At 46.2% G+C, this 19,794-nt stretch overlaps 1 protein-coding gene across 4 annotated transcripts in view; it reads left to right on the top strand.

Annotated features, from left to right (window-relative positions):
- LOC128686748 (juvenile hormone esterase-like) overlaps window positions 1–19,794 on the top strand; it is a 74,121-nt gene that overhangs the window by 12,740 nt on the left and 41,587 nt on the right. For 3 of the 4 annotated variants that reach the window (XM_070082297.1, XM_070082300.1, XM_070082298.1), the window contains exons 2-7: window positions 1,678–1,832; window positions 5,121–5,292; window positions 9,350–9,493; window positions 15,664–15,829; window positions 16,634–16,707; window positions 16,940–17,051. In XM_070082297.1, the coding sequence (XP_069938398.1) occupies window positions 1,678–1,832; window positions 5,121–5,292; window positions 9,350–9,493; window positions 15,664–15,829; window positions 16,634–16,707; window positions 16,940–17,051 (823 nt within the window). Of the gene's footprint in view, window positions 1–1,663; window positions 1,833–5,120; window positions 5,293–9,349; window positions 9,494–15,663; window positions 15,830–16,633; window positions 16,708–16,939; window positions 17,052–19,794 lie in introns of all 4 variants that reach the window. The other variant, XM_070082301.1, reaches the window with a different exon arrangement.

The raw sequence follows: 19,794 nt of genomic DNA, 5'->3' as shown, positions 1-19,794 counted from the left end.
GGATCGACACCATGCCCAGCTCTTCTAGGGTAGGGTAGGTGCCCGAGCCAGAGCTTGCAGTTCACAAGACTGCCATTCCCATTAGCCCCCTTGGGGTGGGGATGGCAGACCAGAGAGGCCTAGCTTCTCCCTACGAGCCCCGTGAGGGCAGGGAATGTGGCTAGGTCTGGGGGCAATTGGTCCCAACGATAAGGAGGTACTTGTACCTCCTCCCATGGCAGACATTAGTCTGAGATACTCCCGAGAAAGGAAGCCATGGTGGCCCGGGCCACCACCAAGTGGTGGCCCGGGTCGGGAGAGTGCCAGCGAATCAAGAAGAAGAACTATCATTAAGAAAAAATCATGCAACTATTGTGGGAAGGGCAGATGACCTTTTGTCATTTTTTTTAAAGCCGTTCCCAAGTTTGGTTTGCATACAATAAATTTAGTAACCGTCCTCAAATTTTCAACACTGGCGTGTTAGTATTAAACAGAAGGTTCAGACTGTTAATTAGTTTTAAAATAATGGAGAATATTTTTCATAAAGTGACTTGAGTAATAATTCACCTGAACGACTGAGTTTTTAATTGCTGAAGACTCTTATGAGAAGCATGAAGCTGTCTAAGATTATTGATTTACTAAGAGTAAATAAACATGGAAATGTTAGATTTTGTCTGATATCTGGAGAATTCTTCTTCTGGTCGACTTCAAACTTTCAGTAATGATAGATTTCGCTCAAAAAATGGTTTACATTGTTACTGATCTGTGTAATTTTTGCATTTTGACAATTTAAAAAAAAACATTGGTTTCTCTGCACTAGCTAGATAATGATTTTATCTGATCAGTTTCAATTCCTAAAGTCAAGTGTATCTTAATTAATGACGTCATGGATTGATCTTAAGTTTTTAGGTGCCAATTTACCAAAAAAATTTTCAAAAAATTGTGGGATATTATTTTCCATACTATAATTTTAGCAGAGAACAACTGAACAACTTCAAACTTAAGGTGGTGAAGATTTTTTTCTCTCAGAAAAATAATAGTATTGCTGTCGGGATCTATAAGCCCTAATTTGCCAGATTTATTAAAAAAAAAAAAAAAAAAAAAAAAAAAAAAAAAAAAAAAAAAAAAAAAAAAAAAGAGACATTGGTTTCCGAGTGATTACTAAAGAATGCCTCATCAGGCTGGCTTTCAACTTTGAAAGCTGGTGTATCCTAGTGGAAAGTTTGTATTGGTTTTAAGATGTGTAGGTTTTGATTAACGCCTGTAATTGAAGAAAATGAAACGGTTTCTATGCAGTAAATAATTCTGGAATGCTTCCTCTGTTAGCTTGAAGTCTTAAAAAATAAATATAAAAATTACGGTTTCAGATGATCAGGATATATTGTAGTGAAGCTGTTGGCAGAGACGAGGCAATCATGGGTGTTGGTACTGTGATAAAATAAAGAAAAACCTATAAACGCACAGTTCATTATGACATACATTTTATCGTCCCAGCTGCATTACTATAAATGTATAACTTTGACCATGACAGAAACACAAACATGTCTACTACATGAATTAATACCTATACCGCTGCCGAAGTACATCTTCCAGTATAACGAAGGCTGCTTAACTTGTAATAATGTGAAAGTACACTTTTTAATATTACAGAGATACACCTGGTTCATGCATAACATTACGAAAGGTCTGTGTTTCCAGATGTACAGGGTACTGGCCACGTTGCTTGTCGTCCTGGGGGTGACACAGGCAAGAACACCACTCGATCTCCTCCAAGTCGCATCTCGAGATTTCATCGGCGTCTTTGACGAGACCGAAGGCTACGACCACGAAGGCATTCAGACCTTCTGGAACCAGTGAGTGACCTTGTGGTGTCATTGAATGTATGGTGCAATTATTGTATGCTTCCAGTGAGTGCATGAACAGCATATATATATATATATATATATATATATATATATATATATATATATATATATATATATATATATATATATATATATATATATATATATATATATATATATCCAGAGGGCTGAGGAGGGGTGGTTGAGGTGGTTCGGATATGTAGAGAGGATGGAACAAAAGAAAATGACTTCGAGAGTGTATAAATCTGTAGTGGAGGGAAGGCGGGGTAGGGGTCGGACTAGGAAAGGTTGGAGGGAGGGGGTAAAGGAGGTTTTGTGTGAGAGGGGCTTGGACTTCCAGCAAGCGTGCGTGGGCGTGTTATACCGGAGCAAATGGAGACGAATGATTTTTATGACCTGACGTGCTGTTGGAGTGTGAGCTAAGTAACATTTATGAAGGAATTCAGGGAAACCGGAAACGGCACTTGAGTCCTGGATGTGGGAAGTACAGTGCCAGTGAGTTCCTGAAGGACGGATGTAGATATGCTGCACATTTTTAACTGTAGTGTAGACACGCCTCTGACAGTGATAGAATGAATGATGATGAAAGTGTTTCTTTATTCTCGGTTCACCCTGCCTATATATATATATATATATATATATATATATATATATATATATATATATATATATATATATATATATTTATATATATATATATATTTATACATATATATATTTTTTTTTTTTTTTATTATCACACTGGCCGATTCCCACCAAGGCAGGGTGGCCCGAAAAAGAAAAACTTTCACCATCATTCACTCCATCACTGTCTTGCCAGAAGGGTGCTTTACACTACAGTTTTTTTTTTTTAACTGCAACATTAACACCCCTCCTTCAGAGTGCAGGCACTGTACTTCCCATCTCCAGGACTCAAGTCCGGCCTGCCGGTTTCCCTGAATCCCTTCATAAATGTTACTTTGCTCACACTCCAACAGCACGTCAAGTATTAAAAACCATTTGTCTCCATTCACTCCAATCAAACACGCTCATGCATGCCTGCTGGAAGTCCAAGCCCCTCGCACACAAAACCTCCTTTACCCCTTCCCTCCAACCTTTCTTAGGCCGACCCCTACCCCGCCTTCCTTCCACTACAGACTGATACACTCTTGAAGTTATTCTGTTTCGCTCCATACTCTCTACATGTCCGAACCACCTCAACAACCCTTCCTCAGCCCTCTGGACAACAGTTTTGGTAATCCCGCACCTCCTCCTAACTTCCAAACTACGAATTCTCTGCATTATATTCACACCACACATTGCCCTCAGACATGACATCTCCACTGCCTCCAGCCTTCTCCTCGCTGCAACATTCATCACCCACGCTTCACACCCATATAAGAGCGTTGGTAAAACTATACTCTCATACATTCCCCTCTTTGCCTCCAAGGACAAAGTTCTTTGTCTCCACAGACTCCTAAGTGCACCACTCACTCTTTTTCCCTCATCAATTCTATGATTCACCTCATCTTTCATAGACCCATCCGCTGACACGTCCACTCCCAAATATCTGAATACGTTCACCTCCTCCATACTCTCTCCCTCCAATCTGATTTCCAATCTTTCATCACCTAATCTTTTTGTTATCCTCATAACCTTACTCTTTCCTGTATTCACCTTTAATTTTCTTCTTTTGCACACCCTACCATATTCATCCACCAATCTCTGCAACTGCTCTTCAGAATCTCCCAAGAGCACAGTGTCATCAGCAAAGAGCAACTGTGACAACTCCCGCTTTGTGTGTGATTCTTTATCTTTTAACTCCACGCCTCTTGCCAAGACCCTCGCATTTACTTCTCTTACAACCCCATCTATAAATATATTAAACAACCACGGTGACATCACACATCCTTGTCTAAGGCCTACTTTTACTGGGAAAAAAATTCCCTCTTTCCTACATACTCTAACTTGAGCCTCACTATCCTCGTAAAAACTCTTCACTGCTTTCAGTAACCTACCTCCTACACCATACACTTGCAACATCTGCCACATTGCCCCCCTATCCACCCTGTCATACGCCTTTTCCAAATCCATAAATGCCACAAAGACCTCTTTAGCCTTATCTAAATACTGTTCACTAATATGTTTCACTGTAAACACCTGGTCCACACACCCCCTACCTTTCCTAAAGCCTCCTTGTTCATCTGCTATCCTATTCTCCGTCTTACTCTTAATTCTTTCAATTATAACTCTACCATACACTTTACCAGGTATACTCAACAGACTTATCCCCCTATAATTTTTGCACTCTCTTTTATCCCCTTTGCCTTTATACAAAGGAACTATGCAGGATCTCTGCCAATCCCTAGGTACCTTACCCTCTTCCATACATTTATTAAATAATTGCACCAACCACTCCAAAACTATATCCCCACCTGCTTTTAACATTTCTATCTTTATCCCATCAATCCCGGCTGCCTTACCCCCTTTCATTTTACCTACTGCCTCACGAACTTCCCCCACACTCACAACTGGCTCTTCCTCACTCCTACATATATATATATATATATATATATATATATTATATATATATATATATATATTATATATATATATATATATATATATATATATATATATGTATATATATATATGTGTATATATATATGTATATATATATACATATATGTATATATATATATATATATATATATATATATATATATATATACATCGTGAAGTGAATATCCTAATACTTATACAACGAGTAGTATATATCCTGGTGTATATACAACTAGTGTATATCTCATGGTATATATTTTGAGAGGTTCAGCTGACATGGTATACAGTGTATCTCAATATATGGAAACTGAAAGCTTACTTTAATCCTCAGTTTGGAGTATTGTTGTTAATGGACATTTGAGTTGTGGCTTTAATGGCGTATAATCTAGTCTTTTAATTGAAGAACATTTTCACTTAGTTGGCCTAAAACTTGGAGTGAAATGATGTAAAGTATCGACACGATGGTAAAGTGGATGTAAATGCAGTATAATGTGATCTTTTATTGACAAAGTTTCGCCCACACAGTGGACTTTATCGAGCCAGAAGCAAATCACATGGATCGTGTGGTTTTGACTTGTTAAAGTCGCAACAGTTCACCAAAAGCCACGCAGTTAGGAGAGAAACCTTATGACGACGTTTCGGTCCACCCTGCACCATTGCTAATGCTCCAGGACGGTCCGAAACGTCGTCACAAGGATCCTCTTCCACAGAATTAATTATGCTCGCCTTAACCAGGTACACCATCACGGATGCCACACCTCCCACGATCGACCATCCGAACCTTAATGGAGCCAAATACACGACAACAGTGGAGGGCAAAACAATGCAGACTATCAACAACAGGACCATATATGCTTTTCAGGGCATACGCTACGGGAAACCTCCCACAGGCGATTTCAGGTTCAAGGTGAGGCTCTTAACTGTATAATTGTTTGCCTGCGATGGTACGCTTGCGACGGTTGGTTTAGAGAAGGTCCTGCCTGGTTTGGGCTAGGAGACCTGCTGCAGTGTTCCCCTTTTCTTATATATTCTTTGCTGAGGGTTTTTCACTTGTTTTATTCTTGGCTAGGTGTTTGCTAGTGAGGGGGTTTTCTTAGTTGTTTGTTGGTGATGGTCTGTTTACGCAGTTCTTTACTGGTGATGGTCTCCTTACGCAGTGGTTCACTAATGATGGTCTAGCTTCTCGTTGTTCATTTATGATAGTTTGCTGGTAAGGAGTTGCATAGTTGCTTGCCAGTAAGGCTCTTTTGCGTAGTTGTTTACTGGTGAGAGTAACACCAGTAGTTGTTTGCTGGTGGGAGTAACACCAGTAGTTGTTTGCTGGTGGGAGTAACACCAGCAGTTGTTTGCTGGTGGGAGTAACACCAGTAGTTGTTTGCTGGTGGGAGTAACACCAGTAGTTGTTTGCTGGTGGGAGTAACACCAGTAGTTGTTTGCTGGTGGGAGTAACACCAGTAGTTGTTTGCTGGTGGGAGTAACACCAGTAGTTGTTTGCTGGTGGGAGTAACACCAGTAGTTGTTTGCTGGTGGGAGTAACACCAGCAGTTGTTTGCTGGTGGGAGTAACACCAGTTGTTTGCTGGTGGGAGTAACACCAGTAGTTGTTAGCTGGTGGGGGTAACACCAGCAGTTGTTTGCTGGTTGGAGTAACACCAGCAGTTGTTTGCTTGTTGGAGTAACATCAGCAGTTGTTTGCTGGTGGGAGTAACACTAGCAGTTGTTTGCTGGTTGGAGTAACACCAGTAGTTGTTTGCTGGTTGGAGTAACACCAGCAGTTGTTTGCTGGTGGGAGTAACACCAGCAAACTAGAAAACCAAGTGGTATTAAAACAAGTTTTTTTTTATTTAAATTTTCTTGTTTCAAAGTTACAAAAAGAATTGAGTTTTTGTTTCTGTTTCATGTAGAGGAGAGAGTGCCACTACAAGTGGTGGCACCCAGTGCCACAAAGTGTGGTAGAGGCACGCAGTGCCATCATAGGTGGTGGAGACACCCAGTGCCACCAGAGGTGGTGGAGACAACCAGTGCCATCAGAGGTGGTGGAGACACCCAGTGCCACCAGAGGTGGTGGAGACAACCAGTGCCATCAGAGGATGTTGAGATACCCAGTGTCATCATCAGAGGTGGCGGAGACGCCCAGTGCCACCAGAGGTGGTGGAAATACCCAGTGCCATCAGAGGTGGTTGATAGACCCCGTGGTCTGATGGCTAAAGCTCTCGCTTCACACGGCGAGGGTCCTGGGTTCGATTCCCAGCAGGGGTAGAAACATTGGGCGTGTTTCTTTGCACTGGTTGTCTATGTTCCCCATCAGTAAAATGGGAACCTGGGTGTTAGTCGACTAGTGTGGGTCGCATCCTGGGAAAAATTGACCTAATTTGCCGGAAATGCTCGGCATAACAAGTGGCTTTCTATATAGTGGTAGTAGTATTATATTAAGTGCACATGTTTCTGGATAAGACACATGTGCAGCACCTGGGTATCTGAATAACACACATGTGTAACACCTGGGTATCTGGATATGACACATGTGCAGCACCTAGGTATCTGAATAAGACACATGTGTAACACCTGGGTATCTGGATATGACACATGTGCAGCACCTGGGTATCTGAATAAGACACATGTGTAACACCTGGGTATCTGGATGAGACACATGTGCAACACTTGGGTATCTGAATAAGACACAAGTATAGCTTCTGGGCCTCAGAATAAGAAACATGTGCAACACCCACTTTATATATATATATATATATATATATATATATAATGTTTATTTTATTTTATTATCACACTGGCCGATTCCCACCAAGGCAGGGTGGCCCGAAAAAGAAAAACTTTCACCATCATTCACTCCATCACTGTCTTGCCAGAAGGGTGCTTTACACTACAGTTTTTAAACTGCAACATTAACACCCCTCCTTCAGAGTGCAGGCACTGTACTTCCCATCTCCAGGACTCAAGTCCGGCCTGCCGGTTTCCCTGAATCCCTTCATAAATGTTACTTTGCTCACACTCCAACAGCACGTCAAGTATTAAAAACCATTTGTCTCCATTCACTCCTATCAAACACGCTCACGCATGCCTGCTGGAAGTCCAAGCCCCTCGCACACAAAACCTCCTTTACCCCCTCCCTCCAACCCTTCCTAGGCCGACCCCTACCCCGCCTTCCTTCCACTACAGACTGATACACTCTTGAAGTCATTCTGTTTCGCTCCATTCTCTCTACATGTCCGAACCACCTCAACAACCCTTCCTCAGCCCTCTGGACAACAGTTTTGGTAATCCCGCACCTCCTCCTAACTTCCAAACTACGAATTCTCTGCATTATATTCACACCACACATTGCCCTCAGACATGACATCTCCATATGTCGTGCCGAATAGGCAGAACTTGCGATCTTGGCTTAAATAGCAACGCTCATCTTGCCATATAGGACAAACGAAAATTTGTGTATGCAATACTATCGCCAAAATCATTCTGAACCTAACTAAAAAAATATATTTCATTGTGTTTGTTTAGTATTAAATTACTGTAAACAAATCTAAAATATATTTAGTTGGGTTAGGCTAAAATAAATTGCGCTTGTTATAACCAGGTTAGGTAAGTTTAATAAATAAAGGGGATGTAAATAGTGTGCTGAGAGTATCTAGCCTAGACAGGACTCGCAGCAATGGTTTTAAGTTGGAAAAATTCAGATTCAGGAAGGATATAGGAAAGTACTGGTTTGGTGATAGAGTTGTGGATGAGTGGAACAAACTCCCAAGTACAGTGATAGAGGCCAGAACGTTGTGTAGCTTTAAAAATAGGTTGGATAAATACATGAGTGGATGTGGGTGGGTGTGAGTTGGACCTGTTAGCTTGTGCTACCAGGTCGGTTGCCGTGTTCCTCCCTTAAGTCAATGTGACCTGACCTGATTGGATTGGGTGCATTGGCCTAAGCCGGTAGGAGACTTGGACCTGCCTCGCATGGGCCAGTAGGCCTGCTGCAGTGTTCCTTCGTTCTTATGTTCTTAATCTTGCCATATAGGACAAGTGAAAATTTGTGTATGCAATAATTTCGCCAAAATCATTCAGAACCTAACGAAAAAAATATATTTCACTGTGTTTGTTTAGTATTAAATTATTGTAAACAAATCTAAAGTATATTTAGTTGGGTTAGGCTAAAATAAATTGTTCTTGTTATAATAAGGTTAGGTAAGTTTTCTAAGATTCTTTTGATGCAAAATTAAAATTTTTTACACTAACATTAATGAAAAGAATATATCTTTAAACGTATAGGAGAAAATTTTAGATAGGATTTATTTTTAAATGAGTTATTGCTAATTGACCAGTTTTACATATTCGGCACGACATATATATATATATATATATATATATATATATATATATATATATATATATATATATATATATATATATATATATATATATGTATATATATATATATATATATATATATATATATATATATATATATATATATATATATATATATATATATATATATATATATATATATATATATATATTGTGTGTGTGTATGTTTGTGTGTATGTGTGTGTGTGTGTGTGTGTGTGTGTGTGTGTGTGTGTGTGTGTGTGTGTGTGTGTGTGTGTGTGTGTGTGTGTGCGTGTATGTGTGTGTGTGTGTGTATGTATCTGCATACATTTGCTGACATTTTAATTTTACAACTTTTTGAGATATTAATTAATCCCTCTTTTAGGAATCAAATTATTCTTGTCTGGCGATGATCCAGTCATTTACCTAGCCTACCATTTCAGGGTAACTGCCGTGTTCCGTTTTATGTGATTTTGACTATTTGTCTGTGGGCGGAGGGTCGAGCCTCGAGTAATCTTTTTGTGAATGAATAATCCATACGGTTGTAGCGCTTCACGTCAAATAAAAAAAAGAGAGAAATTATGATTTTTTTTACCTGACTCAATTTTGACTTTCATCTCATCCTCACAGAAAACTGAGCCAGCAGACCCTTACCCGGAAAACGACACGGTGGTGGCCAACCATCTGGGAAACATGTGCCCTCAGCGAGGCTTGCTCTACCACGGTCCTGTAGGAGATGAGGACTGTCTGTTCCTCAACGTATATACACCTTACGTAAGCCACTCGGGCATTTTGTTTGCGTATTCTGTGCCCTCTTGCTCGTCCTTCCCCTGCCCTGCGAGTGTACCGTGGAACTTCTATGACACTCGTCCCCCTGCCCTGCGAGTGTACTGTGATACTTCCATGACACTCGTCCTCCTGCCCTGCGAGTGTACCGTGGAACTTCCATGACACTCGTCCCCCTGCCCTGCGAGTATACTGTGATACTTCCATGACACTCGTCCTCCTGCCCTGCGAGTGTACCGTGGAACTTCCATGACACTCGTCCCCCTGCCCTGCGAGTGTACTGTGGAATTTCCATGACACTCGTCCTCCTGCCCTGCGAGTGTACTCTGATACTTCCATGACACTCGTCCTCCTGCCCTGAGAGTGTACTGTGGTACTTCCATGACACTCGTCCTCCTGCCCTGCGAGTGTACTGTGATACTTCCATGACGCTCTTCTTCCTGCCCTGCGAGTGTACTGTGATACTTCCATGACACTCGTCCTCCTGCCCTGCGAGTGTACTGTGATACTTCCATGACACTCGTCCTCCTGCCCTGCTAGTGTACTCTGATACTTACATGACACTCGTCCTCCTGCCCTGCGAGTGTACTGTGGTACTTCCATGACACTCGTCCTCCTGCCCTGCGAGTGTGCTGTGGTACTTCCACGACACTCGTCCCCCTGCCCTGCGAGTGTTCTGTGGTACTTCCACGACACTCGTCCCCCTGCCCTGCGAGTATACCGTGGTACTTCCACGACACTCGTCCTCCTGCCCTGCGAGTGTACTGTGGTACTTCCACGACACTCGTCCTCCTGCCCTGCGAGTGTACCGTGGTACTTCCACGACACTCGTCCTCCTGCCCTGCGAGTGTACTGTGGTACTTCCATGACACTCGTCCCCCTGCCCTGCGAGTGTACTGTGATACTTCCATGACACTCGTCCTCCTGCCCTGCGAGTGTACCGTGGAACTTCCATGACACTCGTCCCCCTGCCCTGCGAGTGTACTGTGGAATTTCCATGACACTCGTCCTCCTGCCCTGCGAGTGTACTCTGATACTTCCATGACACTCGTCCTCCTGCCCTGAGAGTGTACTGTGGTACTTTCATGACACTCGTCCTCCTGCCCTGCGAGTGTACCGTGATACTTCCATGACACTCGTCCTCCTGCCCTGCGAGTGTATTCTGATACTTCCATGACACTCGTCCTCCTGCCCTGCTAGTGTACTGTGATACTTCCATGACACTCGTCCTTCTGCCCTGCGAGTGTACTGTGATACTTCCATGACACTCGTCCTCCTGCCCTGCGAGTGTACTGTGGTACTTACATGACACTCGTCCTCCTGCCCTGCGAGTGTACTGTGATACTTCCACCACACTCGTCCTCCTGCCCTGCGAGTGTACTGTGGTACTTCCACGACAATCGTCCTCCTGCCCTGCTAGTGTACTGTGATACTTCCATGACACTCGTCCTCCTGCCCTGCGAGTGTATTCTGATACTTCCATGACACTCGTCCTCCTGCCCTGCTAGTGTACTGTGATACTTCCATGACACTCGTCCTTCTGCCCTGCGAGTGTACTGTGATACTTCCATGACACTCGTCCTCCTGCCCTGCGAGTGTACTGTGGTACTTACATGACACTCGTCCTCCTGCCCTGCGAGTGTACTGTGATACTTCCACCACACTCGTCCTCCTGCCCTGCGAGTGTACTGTGATACTTCCACCACACTCGTCCTCCTGCCCTGCGAGTGTTCTGTGGTACTTCCACGACACTCGTCCTCCTGCCCTGCGAGTGTACCGTGGTACTTCCACGACACTCGTCCTTCTTCCCTGCAAGTGTACTGTGGTACTTCCATGACACTCGTCCCCCTGCCCTGCGAGTGTACTGTGGTACTTCCATGACACTCGTCCTCCTGCCCTGCGAGTGTACTGTGGTACTTCCATGACACTCGTCCTCCTGCCCTACGAGTGTACTGTGGTACTTCCATGATACTCGTCCTCCTGCCCTGCGAGTGTACTCTGATACTTCCATGACACTCGTCCTCCTGCCCTGCGAGTGTACTGTGGTACTTCCACGACACTCGTCCTCCTGCCCTGCGAGTGTACTTTGATACTTCCATGACACTCGTCCTCCTGCCCTGCGAGTGTACTGTGATACTTCCATGACACTCGTCCCCCTGCCCTGCGAGTGTACTGTGGTACTTCCATGACACTCGTCCTCCTGCCCTGCGAGTGTACTCTGATACTTCCATGACACTCGTCCTCCTGCCCTGCGAGTGTACTCTGATACTTCCATGACACTCGTCCTCCTGCCCTGCGAGTGTACTGTGGTACTTCCACGACACTCGTCCTCCTGCCCTGCGAGTGTACTTTGATACTTCCATGACACTCGTCCTCCTGCCCTGCGAGTGTACTGTGATACTTCCATGACACTCGTCCCCCTGCCCTGCGAGTGTACTGTGGTACTTCCATGACACTCGTCCTCCTGCCCTGCGAGTGTACTCTGATACTTCCATGACACTCGTCCTCCTGCCCTGCTAGTGTACTGTGATACTTCCATGACACTCGTCCTCCTGCCCTGCGAGTGTACTGTGGTACTTCCACGACACTCGTCCTTCTTCCCTGTGAGTGTACTGTGGTACTTCCATGACACTCGTCCCCCTGCCCTGCGAGTGTACTGTGGTACTTCCACGACACTCGTCCTTCTTCCCTGTGAGTGTACTGTGGTACTTCCATGACACTCGTCCCCCTGCCCTGTGAGTGTACTGTGGTACTTCCACGACACTCGTCCTTCTTCCCTGCGAGTGTACTGTGGTACTTCCACGACACTCGTCCTTCTTCCCTGTGAGTGTACTGTGGTACTTCCATGACACTCGTCCTCCTGCCCTGCGAGTGTACTGTGGTACTTCCATGACACTCGTCCTCCTGCCCTGCGAGTGTACTGTGTTACTTCCATGACACTCGTCCTCCTGCCCTGCGAGTGTACTGTGGTACTTCCACGACACTCGTCCTCCTGCCTTGCGAGTGTACTGTGGTACTTCCATGACACTCGTCCTCCTGCCCTGCGAGTGTACTGTGTTACTTCCATGACACTCGTCCTCCTGCCCTGCGAGTGTACTGTGGTACTTCCACGACACTCGTCCCCCTGCCCTGCGAGTGTACTGTGATTCTTCCATGACACTCGTCCTCCTGCCCTGCGAGTGTACTGTGGTACTTCCATGACACTCGTCCTCCTGCCCTGCGAGTATACTGTGATACTTCCATGACGCTCGTCTTCCTGCCCTGCGAGTGTACTGTGATACTTCCATGACACTCGTCCTCCTGCCCTGCGAGTGTACTGTGATACTTCCATGACACTCGTCCTCCTGCCCTGCGAGTGTATTCTGATACTTCCATGACACTCGTCCTCCTGCCCTGCTAGTGTACTGTGATACTTCCATGACACTCGTCCTTCTGCCCTGCGAGTGTACTGTGATACTTCCATGACACTCGTCCTCCTGCCCTGCGAGTTTACTGTGGTACTTACATGACACTCGTCCTCCTGCCCTGCGAGTGTACTCTGATACTTCCATGACACTCGTCGTCCTGCCCTGCGAGTGTACTCTGATACTTCCATGACACTCGTCCTCCTGCCCTGCGAGTGTACTGTGGTACTTCCACGACACTCGTCCTCCTGCCCTGCGAGTGTACTTTGATACTTCCATGACACTCGTCCTCCTGCCCTGCGAGTGTACTGTGATACTTCCATGACACTCGTCCCCCTGCCCTGCGAGTGTACTGTGGTACTTCCATGACACTCGTCCTCCTGCCCTGCGAGTGTACTCTGATACTTCCATGACACTCGTCCTCCTGCCCTGCTAGTGTACTGTGATACTTCCATGACACTCGTCCTCCTGCCCTGCGAGTGTACTGTGGTACTTCCACGACACTCGTCCTTCTTCCCTGTGAGTGTACTGTGGTACTTCCATGACACTCGTCCCCCTGCCCTGCGAGTGTACTGTGGTACTTCCACGACACTCGTCCTTCTTCCCTGTGAGTGTACTGTGGTACTTCCATGACACTCGTCCCCCTGCCCTGTGAGTGTACTGTGGTACTTCCACGACACTCGTCCTTCTTCCCTGCGAGTGTACTGTGGTACTTCCACGACACTCGTCCTTCTTCCCTGTGAGTGTACTGTGGTACTTCCATGACACTCGTCCTCCTGCCCTGCGAGTGTACTGTGGTACTTCCATGACACTCGTCCTCCTGCCCTGCGAGTGTACTGTGTTACTTCCATGACACTCGTCCTCCTGCCCTGCGAGTGTACTGTGGTACTTCCACGACACTCGTCCTCCTGCCCTGCGAGTGTACTGTGGTACTTCCATGACACTCGTCCTCCTGCCCTGCGAGTGTACTGTGTTACTTCCATGACACTCGTCCTCCTGCCCTGCGAGTGTACTGTGGTACTTCCACGACACTCGTCCCCCTGCCCTGCGAGTGTACTGTGATTCTTCCATGACACTCGTCCTCCTGCCCTGCGAGTGTACTGTGGTACTTCCATGACACTCGTCCTCCTGCCCTGCGAGTATACTGTGATACTTCCATGACGCTCGTCTTCCTGCCCTGCGAGTGTACTGTGATACTTCCATGACACTCGTCCTCCTGCCCTGCGAGTGTACTGTGATACTTCCATGACACTCGTCCTCCTGCCCTGCGAGTGTATTCTGATACTTCCATGACACTCGTCCTCCTGCCCTGCTAGTGTACTGTGATACTTCCATGACACTCGTCCTTCTGCCCTGCGAGTGTACTGTGATACTTCCATGACACTCGTCCTCCTGCCCTGCGAGTTTACTGTGGTACTTACATGACACTCGTCCTCCTGCCCTGCGAGTGTACTGTGATACTTCCACCACACTCGTCCTCCTGCCCTGCGAGTGTACTGTGGTACTTCCACGACACTCGTCCTCCTGCCCTGCTAGTGTACTGTGATACTTCCACGATACTCGTCCTCCTGCCCTGCGAGTGCACCGTGGTACTTCCACGACACTCGTCCTTCTTCCCTGCGAGTGTACTGTGGTACTTCCACGACACTCGTCCCCCTGCCCTGCGAGTGTACTGTGGTACTTCCATGACACTCGTCCTCCTGCCCTGCGAGTGTACTGTGGTACTTCCACGATACTCGTCCTCCTGCCCTGCGAGTGTACTGTGGTACTTCCATGACACTCGTCCTCCTGCCCTGCGAGTGTACTGTGATACTTCCACCACACTCGTCCTCCTGCCCTGCGAGTGTACTGTGGTACTTCCACGACACTCGTCCTCCTGCCCTGCGAGTGTACTGTGATACTTCCATGACACTCGTCCTCCTGCCCTGCGAGTGTACTGTGGTACTTCCACGACACTCGTCCTCCTGCCCTGCGAGTGCACCGTGGTACTTCCACGACACTCGTCCTTCTTCCCTGCGAGTGTACTGTGGTACTTCCACGACACTCGTCCCCCTGCCCTGCGAGTGTACTGTGGTACTTCCATGACACTCGTCCTCCTGCCCTGCGAGTGTACTGTGGTACTTCCACGATACTCGTCCTCCTGCCCTGCGAGTGTACTGTGGTACTTCCATGACACTCGTCCTCCTGCCCTGCGAGTGTACTGTGGTACTTCCATGACACTCGTCCTCCTGCCCTGCGAGTGTACTGTGGTACTTCCATGACACTCGTCCTCCTTCCCTCAGCCTAAACACACCTATACAAATTCTTAGATTGGTTAAGAGGAATGAGCAGTATTATTTTATGCAAATTTTGGCAAATATTAGGCAATATTTCTTAGTTTTCATTGAAAATAAATCATTTGCATACTAGTCATTCTTACCCTCCATTTAAATTCTTAGATAGGTTAAGTAATATTATCAATGGAGGTAGAATTACCGACAATATGTTAGGTAAAAGGGCAGACACATGTACAACTAATGTGATATTTTATTGTGGCAACGTTTCGCTCTCCAGGAGCTTTGTCAAGCGGAACGTTGACATAATAAAATATCACATCAGTTGTACATGTGTTCTTTTACCCAACATGAGTAATGTTGTTATAGGCAAATATAAGCAAAAAATTAGGCTACGTTTCCCCGTTTTGGTTTAAAATAAATAGTAGGCATACCGTAATTTTGTATAACATCTCTTCTGAGTTTTTGACGTCCTCCACAGCTGCCGGACGAACTCGAGCAGAAGCACAACGGCACCTTGCTGCCCGTCATGCTCTTCATCCACGGTGGTGCTTTCATCTCTGGAGACGCTTCCCTCTACACTCCCACCAAACTCCTCGACCGAGATGTCATTCTTGTGGTCATTCACTATCGTCTAGGTTCCTTGGGTGAGCATAACACCAGTGACACGATAGTCATTAACCTAGATAGTTTTTTCGAAGTCCTCCGCTATCTGTTTTTCATTATGTACTTCAGTGTGTTAAGAGGCTGGGTACGAATGGGGGCGAAATCAGAATGTGGATCCATAACAAGAAGAGTTCCATGAGGATCGTCAGCTTTGGGTTACATTAAGAACCTTGATAATAGAATGAAAGCTAAGTAAGTAAACTCGCCGACAACACCAAAATATCTGTGCAGAGCGCTAATCCACTAGTACTAGTGTTTCAGTATTCCATGTTAATTTTAAATCAAGAATATTACATATTCCTAATACTGATCTTTGCAGGACTCTTCTAGTTACACTTTCCCATCCTGACACGTCCTCTTTCATTATGACTTATGTTTCAGTCATAGTCTAAATTTTCAACGTCTTATCTCTCGCAATACCCCGCTGGATGACCTACACGAGCCTAGTGTTTCATATAGGGTAAATTATAAGAGTGCAACCCTTCTCTCTTAACACGCTAAACCCACATGGTTCATACAGCGATTTGGCGATTTGAAGATAAACAGATTCGATCCAAGAGAAGGGCAGCCCCCAATTCCTTGGACCAAGAGCCCTTCAACATCACGAAGGGTGTCCCTTCCTCAAGCTAACTGTTGACCTGATAATATTTTACTGATTTCTAGATAACATATAATTCTTTTTCATATATTCTTTTCTAAGTTTTTTATATGGTAAACTCTGGTTTATGTGGCGTCTGTTTGCATGGTTTATTTGCTCATTATATTTATTTATTTTCGTACGGCAGGTTTCTTCAGCTTGGACAACGATGATGCACCTGGGAACGCTGGCCTCTGGGACCAGATCACAGCCATGCAGTGGGTCAGTTGTTCCCTATATTGTCCTGAAGGAAAAACACTTTATAGATAAATAAATTAATTTATCTTTAGTATACATTGAATTACAATGAATTACAATACTGTACAGAGTTGACAGTGAATATTCAATGTTATTAGGATCGCTAAAAACTACATTGTTATAAAAGGAGAGAGAAAAAAGAGCCTATTGTAAAAGTTATGGACTAACTAGTTGACCAGTTTTTATATCGCCATAGGTCAAGGACAACATTGAAGGCTTCGGTGGTGACAGTTCGAGAGTTACTATATTCGGAGAGAGTGCTGGGTCCGCCTCGGTCAACTATCACCTCATCATTGAGAAAAGTAGAGGTGAGTAGCGATGACCAGGTGGTGCTCGATTCCAGCAGCAAATAAGAACATAAGAAAGAAGGAACACTGCAACAGGCCTACTGACCCATACGGAGCAGGTCTATATGCCCATCCCCCCGGATTAGACCAATGACCCTCCCCCCGGATTAGCCCAATGACCCACCCAGTCTGGTCACCTCCACCAGACCCAGCAGCACAAGCTAGTCAGGTCCAACTCACACCCACCCACACCCACTCATGTATTTATCTAACCTATTTTTAAAACTACACAACGTTTTAGCCTGAATAACTGAACTACTAAATCCTTTTCGCAATCAGTAGTATTAAGACCTACATTATTTAGTTTATATGTGGATACATTGGGTGCGTTTTGTTTACATCTGCTGCTGTACCTAGCGGTAAGTAAGTACCTGGGTGTTAGCCGACTGTTGTGGGTCGCTCTCTGCGGGACAAGATCAAAGGACTCTATTGCAAGTAATCAAAATAATTTTTTCTTCTTCTTCTTCTTCTTCCTCTACTTCTTCTTCATCTTCATCTTTTTCTTCTTCTTTTCTTCATATAGATAAACACAAAAAATAGGATGTGTTGCACATTAATATTATTCAAAGTAAGTAGGTTGGTAGACAGCAACCACACAGGGAGGTACTACCGTCCTGTGGTAGTAGGTTGGTAGACAGCAACCACCCAGGGAGGTACTACCGTCCTGTGGTAGTAGGTTGGTAGACAGCAACCACCCAGGGAGGTACTACCGTCCTGTGGTAGTAGGTTGGTAGACAGCAACCACCCAGGGAGGTACTACCGTCCTGTGGTAGTAGGTTGGTAGACAGCAACCACCCAGGGAGGTACTACCGTCCTGTGGTAGTAGGTTGGTAGACAGCAACCACACAGGGAGGTACTACCGTCCTGTGGTAGTAGGTTGGTAGACAGCAACCACCCAGGGAGGTACTACCGTCCTGTGGTAGTAGGTTGGTAGACAGCAACCACACAGGGAGGTACTACCGTCCTGTGGTAGTAGGTTGGTAGACAGCAACCACCCAGGGAGGTACTACCGTCCTGTGGTAGTAGGTTGGTAGACAGCAACCACACAGGGAGGTACTACCGTCCTGTGGTAGTAGGTTGGTAGACAGCAACCACCCAGGGAGGTACTACCGTCCTGTGGTAGTAGGTTGGTAGACAGCAACCACCCAGGGAGGTACTACCGTCCTGTGGTAGTAGGTTGGTAGACAGCAACCACACAGGGAGGTACTACCGTCCTGTGGTAGTAGGTTGGTAGACAGCAACCACCCAGGGAGGTACTACCGTCCTGTGGTAGTAGGTTGGTAGACAGCAACCACCCAGGGAGGTACTACCGTCCTGTGGTAGTAGGTTGGTAGACAGCAACCACCCAGGGAGGTACTACCGTCCTGTGGTAGTAGGTTGGTAGACAGCAACCACCCAGGGAGGTACTACCGTCCTGTGGTAGTAGGTTGGTAGACAGCAACCACCCAGGGAGGTACTACCGTCCTGTGGTAGTAGGTTGGTAGACAGCAACCACCCAGGGAGGTACTACCGTCCTGTGGTAGTAGGTTGGTAGACAGCAACCACCCAGGGAGGTACTACCGTCCTGTGGTAGTAGGTTGGTAGACAGCAACCACCCAGGGAGGTACTACCGTCCTGTGGTAGTAGGTTGGTAGACAGCAACCACCCAGGGAGGTACTACCGTCCTGTGGTAGTAGGTTGGTAGACAGCAACCACCCAGGGAGGTACTACCGTCCTGTGGTAGTAGGTTGGTAGACAGCAACCACCCAGGGAGGTACTACCGTCCTGTGGTAGTAGGTTGGTAGACAGCAACCACCCAGGGAGGTACTACCGTCCTGTGGTAGTAGGTTGGTAGACAGCAACCACCCAGGGAGGTACTACCGTCCTGTGGTAGTAGGTTGGTAGACAGCAACCACCCAGGGAGGTACTACCGTCCTGTGGTAGTAGGTTGGTAGACAGCAACCACCCAGGGAGGTACTACCGTCCTGTGGTAGTAGGTTGGTAGACAGCAACCACCCAGGGAGGTACTACCGTCCTGTGGTAGTAGGTTGGTAGACAGCAACCACCCAGGGAGGTACTACCGTCCTGTGGTAGTAGGTTGGTAGACAGCAACCACCCAGGGAGGTACTACCGTCCTGTGGTAGTAGGTTGGTAGACAGCAACCACCCAGGGAGGTACTACCGTCCTGTGGTAGTAGGTTGGTAGACAGCAACCACCCAGGGAGGTACTACCGTCCTGTGGTAGTGGGGTGGTAGACAGCAACCACCCAGGGAGGTACTACCGTCCTGTGGTAGTAGGTTGGTAGACAGCAACACCCCAGGGAGGTACTACCGTCCTGTGGTAGTAGGTTGGTAGACAGCAACCACCCAGGGAGGTACTACCGTCCTGTGGTAGTAGGTTGGTAGACAGCAACCACCCAGGGAGGTACTACCGTCCTGTGGTAGTAGGTTGGTAGACAACAACCACCCAGGGAGGTACTACCGTCCTGTGGTAGTAGGTTGGTAGACAGCAACCACCGAGGGAGGTACTACCGTCCTGTGGTGTTAGGTTGGTAGACAGCAACCACCCAGGGAGGTACGAGGTACTACCGTCCTGTGGTAGTAGGTTGGTAGACAGCAACCACCCAGGGAGGTACTACCGTCCTGTGGTAGTAGGTTGGTAGACAGCAACCACCCAGGGAGGTACTACCGTCCTGTGGTAGTAGGTTGGTAGACAGCAACCACCC

This window comes from Cherax quadricarinatus, chromosome 7 (assembly GCF_038502225.1).
Source record: "Cherax quadricarinatus isolate ZL_2023a chromosome 7, ASM3850222v1, whole genome shotgun sequence".
Lineage (NCBI taxonomy): Eukaryota > Metazoa > Arthropoda > Malacostraca > Decapoda > Parastacidae > Cherax > Cherax quadricarinatus.
This window is presented reverse-complemented; position numbering and strand designations above follow the sequence as displayed.